This window comes from Medicago sativa, chromosome 5 (genome assembly GCF_051527215.1).
Source record: "Medicago sativa cultivar Bolivia chromosome 5, Bolivia_mono, whole genome shotgun sequence".
NCBI lineage: Eukaryota > Viridiplantae > Streptophyta > Magnoliopsida > Fabales > Fabaceae > Medicago > Medicago sativa.
In genome coordinates, this window is record NC_140753.1 from 68,065,153 (window position 1) to 68,071,269 (window position 6,117).

General features: G+C 30.4%; 1 protein-coding gene across 1 annotated transcript; it reads left to right on the top strand.

The window, feature by feature from the left end:
- The first annotated feature begins 1,543 nt into the window (after positions 1-1,543).
- Positions 1,544-2,803, top strand: LOC146924328 (putative F-box protein At3g16210). The gene is given in 2 exon segments (XM_085710937.1): positions 1,544-2,751; positions 2,753-2,803. Coding segments are annotated over 2 exon segments (1,221 nt in total). The 5' UTR covers positions 1,544-1,581.
- Positions 2,804-6,117: the final 3,314 nt, after the last annotated feature.

The window sequence follows — 6,117 nt, forward strand, 5'->3', positions numbered from 1 at the left end:
GGAACAACTAACAATGACCTAAAACAGAATGATGAGAGTTAGAAAGATTAATATGATCCTTAAAATGACTATCCGTGTTACAAACATGTTCAGAATTTGTACTAATACAGTTCGAATTATATAATCCGAACTGCTTTTCCCTTGAATAAGGGTGTTTAGGGGTGTTCGGATTCTATAATCCGAAAAATCCAAGGAACACACACTATTTTTTGGGGTTTTCGGATTATAAAATATGAATTGGTGAAAACTCATTTTTTACACTCAAAACAAGGGAAAAACTTAATTCGGATTAAAGAATCCGAAAATTCCATGGACATTTTCGTAAAAAAATAGGGCGCAAGAGAAGGTGACAGGATGAGAAAAGTAATATTCTAAAAAATTCTTTCATGACTCAATATTTTGGAGGCTCAACTCTGTAAAGTTGGTTGCACACCCCTAAAGATGACCATGATACTATATATATTCATTTATACTATATATAAAAGGCATATATGGAAAACTCGACTGTTGAGTTTGTACGGAGACAAACAAATGAGGTTGCTCATAAATTAGCTAAGGTATCCTTATTGTCAACTAGTCTCCAAGTTCTATTTGAAATACCAGATTGAATTGAAAACACTTTGATTAATGAAAAATGTTATAAGTTTGTTCTCTAAAGAAAAAAAGCATATATGTGGCACTTGTTTATTTATCATTTACATCTAAATTCTTTAAACGATCTTTTGCACACATGTTTATAACAATCTAAAAAGCTTATTTACTATTTGTAAACATAGAAAAAGGCTTAATTACTAAAATTTTAATTTTTTACCACGAGATGAATTGAATATGTATTTTTTTAATCATTAAAAATTCAAGATAAAAGTAACGGGTTCAAAAATGAAAGTTTGAGCTTAACTTAATGGTGAAATTTTTCATAATGTTCTAAATATGTCTTCAAAAATTGTTCAATATTTGAAGAGTTTAAGCTTAGTTACACAAATTTTGTTTTATCAAAGAATAAACTTACGTGCAATTTTTTTTATAAAAATAAAATATTAAAATTAAGTAAGAACTAAACTTTTTTTTTTGACAAAAAGTAAGAACTAAACTTAAAGTCCTCAATTTATGTGGAACATAAATATATTTAACCTTTCTTAATATTTTTTTTTTGGTATAAAAACCTCCCTTAATTTTAATGAACGGGAATTTTTTTTTTTTTTGGTATAAAAACCAACCTTAATTTTAATGAAGGGGAAAAAGTGAAAAAAAAAATTCAGTCCAAAATAGTATATTGTATTTAATTCAGCCCAAAATAGTGGTGTATCAAATTTATATATTGGTATAGACTATAGAAGATTATTTATTTTTTTTCTTAACGCAAATCATAAAAACTCCTAATCTCTCTCAACTAAACAACTAAACAAAACAGAGTCACTTGCCAAAACGACTAAACCCAAAATAGTGGTGTATCAAATTTACATAAAACGAAATCATATAAAAACTCGCCAAAACCCTAACAGAGTCACTTGCTCGCTCAACTAAACAAAACCCTAATCTCTCTTCTCCTTCAGCTTAACCCTTTCTCTAATTCCTATTCTTATGGAGATATCACCGACTGCAACAACTGTTCTGGTTAGCAGTAGTTATGTGCCTGATGATATTGTTTTCTCTATTCTCTCCAAACTTCCTTTTAAATCTTTAAAGCGATTTGAATGTGTGCGTAAATCATGGTCCCTCTTGTTTGATGACAATTATTTTATGAATATGTACCGCAACAATTTCTTATCAAAGGATCATACATCTCTCCTCTTACATGTAAGACGAGGAGATCAAAATTTTGTAGATTATCGGTACCCTTTGTACGATTTATATTCTTTCTCTGGAGAGAGATTTGAGAAAGGAGTCAAATTAGATTGGCCAAATCCATTTGCAAAGACTCAAGGGGACCCACTACCATCTGGTGTTTTTTCTTCTAAATTGTTAAGTTGTGTTAGTGTTAATGGCACCCTTTGTATCCGTTCTTACAACGGTGGCATGGTGATGTTTATAATTTGGAACCCAACTACCTACGAATTCAAGATCATTCCTTCCAGCTTTGATGAACCTGAATACTATTCACGGCATGAGAGCAAACATCTATTTGGTTATGACCGTGTTAAAAAGGACTATAAGTTGGTTCAGTTCGTAGATGAAACACCACATGACGACGACGACGATGAAGAAACTGAAGATAATTTCTTTTGGGAGATATATAGCCTTAGAAGTAACTCTTGGAAGAAATTAGACATTGATATTCCTGACTCTTATAGGATCGATGAACAAGTGTACATGGATGGAGTGTCTCATTGGTTGGGTAAAAGTAGAAAACATCCAAATTTAGTGTCATTTGACTTCAGCCGTGAATCTTGCATTATAACACCCATACCCTCTTACATAGATGATAGTGTTAAGGGCAAAAGACACTTGGTGATATGGAATGGGTCTATTGCTTTCATCTTAACTTATATGGAGACATCTATATTTCACATTTCAATTTTAGGGGAACTTGGAATAAAAGAATCGTGGACTAAACTCTTCATTGTCGGACCCTTATCTTACGAGCTTGGATATCCTATCGGAGGGGGGGAGAAAGGCAAGATATTATTTAGAAGAAAAAACGATAAACTAGCCTTGTTTGATTTAAGTACCGGAATGTTTGATAAGATCGGTACTAAGACAAAGAAATTTGGTGGTAACATACTATTCCATAAAGAAAGCATTCTACCAATTGGAGGGAAAATATGATTAATTTTTTTCTTGTTCTCAGCCAAGAGATATATGATTATGGCTATTAGGATTTTACCTTGAAGACATAGTGGCTTGTCAAATGCTCATATCATAATTATGATTAAGTGTATGCCTTATTAGTTATATTTTGATGGTTTAATCTCTTTCTATCTGCAAAACTGATATGATTTCTAATTCAGTTGTAAGAATGATTTTTTGACTTTACTCAGTCGCCTCTGATTTTATGTAGAAATAACTTATATTTGGGAAGGTTGATAGTCTAACGAGCAACTTATTTATTTTTGAATTTCATTAAACTTCACTTGAATATTTAGGCCACTATGCTTAATTTGTTTTTTTTTTCTTTTATATTCAAATTAGCCAATAAAATCAAAGCATACCAGCACAAACGGTAGTATTTGAAAGGCTAAACTGCATTTTCCGCCCCTTAAGTTTCAAAATGTTGCAATTTTGACCCCCTATTAAAAAAATGACAATTTTGGCCCCTTTCGTCCCAAAATTGCTGAGAAGACGCCATGTGTCCAAAAACAGGGACCATAATCGCAACTTTTTGAGAAGATAAGGGGTCAAAAGATCATATTTCTCTTATGTTAGGAGTCAAAAGAGCATATTTCCCTAAACATGGGTCACTTTTGCCATTTTTGTAATAGGGGGCCAAAATCACAACACTTTAGAACTTAGGAAGCGAAAAGTGAAGTTTAGCCTATTTAAAATGCATAAAAAATTGTGTGCAGTTCTTTAAAGTCAAATAATAGTTTTGGTGAACAAATATGGAGCTTTTCTGATTAGTTTGTTATCAATGACAATGATCACTTTCTCAACTGAGATGTTTTGGTTTATTTGTATGCAAGCAAATATGCTACCTAATTAACAAAACAAGGTTCAATATACCCACAAAGATCGAAAATCATAAGTAGTATACAATCTATTATAAAATAAGAGAAAGCCAGATAAAGTCACAAGAAACAATTGAGAGAAAAGTTGCAGAGTGTGAGAGAACATTTCATCTGATTTTGCCTCTCAAGTATATCACTATATTGATAAGAAATGTCTTGTAGGTTTGTTTGATTAGCAGCACTTTTATTATGCTTCTGTTTTAATTTTTGATAAGAAGATGCTTTTTCTTCTCTGTAAAGTTTAGTTGTGACCAATTTTTTCTTTTTTGATACAAATAAATAATGTCAACTGTTTTTTTAAAAAATAAAATAATGCCAACCGCCATAGCCTAATGTTTATGCTATTTTATGCACTTGCTTTTTTAGGGGGTATTCACTTGATTATCTTGTACAGCAAATGTATTGTTATATATTGTGTATTAATTCTTTGTAAAATAGAGTAGTAAACCAGTCAGCTCTATTTTATACTGTTCTCTTTGGGTAAAAAAACAAACAAAAGTTGACTTACTAATAATATCGTGAATTTAACTTCTAATGTCAATATAAAGATCTCTTTATTAGTGAGTAAATTTGTAAGTATTAGAGTAAAGCTTTCTTTGAGCATATGATAACTTAGCCTAAGATTAATTGAATTAATGAACTACTATCTTAACCCTATTTTGATTACATGTTTTTTGTATATAAAAAAAAAAAAATTAGTCACTAAAGTGACTTGATTTAAATATAATTTGATTTGAATATATCAACAGTGTCAACTGTACTTAGAAAAAATAGTGCCAACTTTCATAGCTAATGTTTAGGCTAAAGCCAAGAGTATTAGTTGAGATGACAGAGTCACTTCTATCTTAACCAAAGTCCTATGTTGGAATCTAGCCTTAGCCATACAACAACGTCAAAACTTTTAGGGAGAGTTTGCCGTCCATTTGGGCTCCACAAAGATTGAGAGATTAGTCTACACAACTGCGCGTGGAAGATAACTGGTTCACGAAGAAAAAAAAATGTTTAGGCTAACTTTATCCACTTGATTCTCTTCTACAAGACTACAACAAATATGTTGCCATCTATATATATATATATATGGTGTACTAATTCTTTGTAAAGTAAAAGCAATAAACCATTCAACTCTATTTATACTATTTTCTTTGGGTCAAACAACAAACAATCACGCCGATGAAAGTTGGTATAAAGTTGAAAGTTATGTGGAGCTAATTAAGTTAGTTAAGTGTTAGTTAGGTGGTTATAGTCAGTTAACCATTATAGTTAGGTGGTTATGGTTAGCTAACCACTCAAGTCAGTGTCATAGTACTATAAATAAGTCAATTATACTCTTTTATTATGTCTTTATTTGGCTTTCTACCTCATGAATACAACTATGCTCTCGATCCTGCTTACATCTATGATCTTTCTTCCTTCAAACAAAGAAAAAAAAAATTAAGATGGTGAAGAAATATAGATATAGTAGGGTGGAAGCTGGAGTTGCTCATGCATGAAACAATCTCTGGTGAAATAATTTGTAATTTGCATGGTATTGGAGTAGCGTTGTCTAAGCTTGTGATTTTAAGCAAAGTAAATTAATTAATAAAAATGAATACCTTGAAAGTAAGAACAAAGTAAAGAGAAATGGAAATTAAAAGACTAAAATATATTAACTTTATTAAAAGAAATATATTGGAAACAAATGTCTCAAGAGCCATACATCAATATTGAGCAAAATTCACTAAATAAAGTCATTTCTAACTAATTAATTAAAAGAAATTTTAAGAAAAAAGAAGGCTTAAATGCAATTTTGGTCTCCATATTTTAACGTAATCGAAATTCTAGTCCCCCAATTTTTAAAACCACTATTTTTGGTCTCCCTATTTTTCATTACTTTGGTTTTTTAGTTCCCCATCGATTTTGATGATTCGTCACCTTCATTAATGACGTGCCATATGTGTGTTGGCTTATTTATTTTTCATGTCATTGATAGCAATATTCAATTATATACAAAATAAAAACTAATTGATTATTGACAAAAAAAAAAACTAATTGATTAATAATTAAAAATAGAAAATGAATTAAATTATAAAAAGGAAAGGAATTAGATTCGGAGAACATGAACCCTAATTTCTAAAATCCCTAATTTATAAAATCCCCTATCTTCATTCTCCTTCTTCTATGCAGAGGCATGTTATTAAGCAAGTAGGTTTGTTACAGTCATAGTCTTTTTAGTGAACATATTTCGTTCGGCTATATTGAATAATCTATTAGTTTACTTTTTAGTCTTTTTAGTGAAATTAGGGCATTAAGAATCTTCTCCCAAATCTGATTCCTTTACTTTTTATAATTTAATTCATTTTCTACTTTTTAATTAATAATCTATTAGTTGTTATTATGTATATAATTAAATATTGTTATTAATGACATGCATGGAAAAAAATAAACAAGTCAACATATCGATGCTACGTCATTA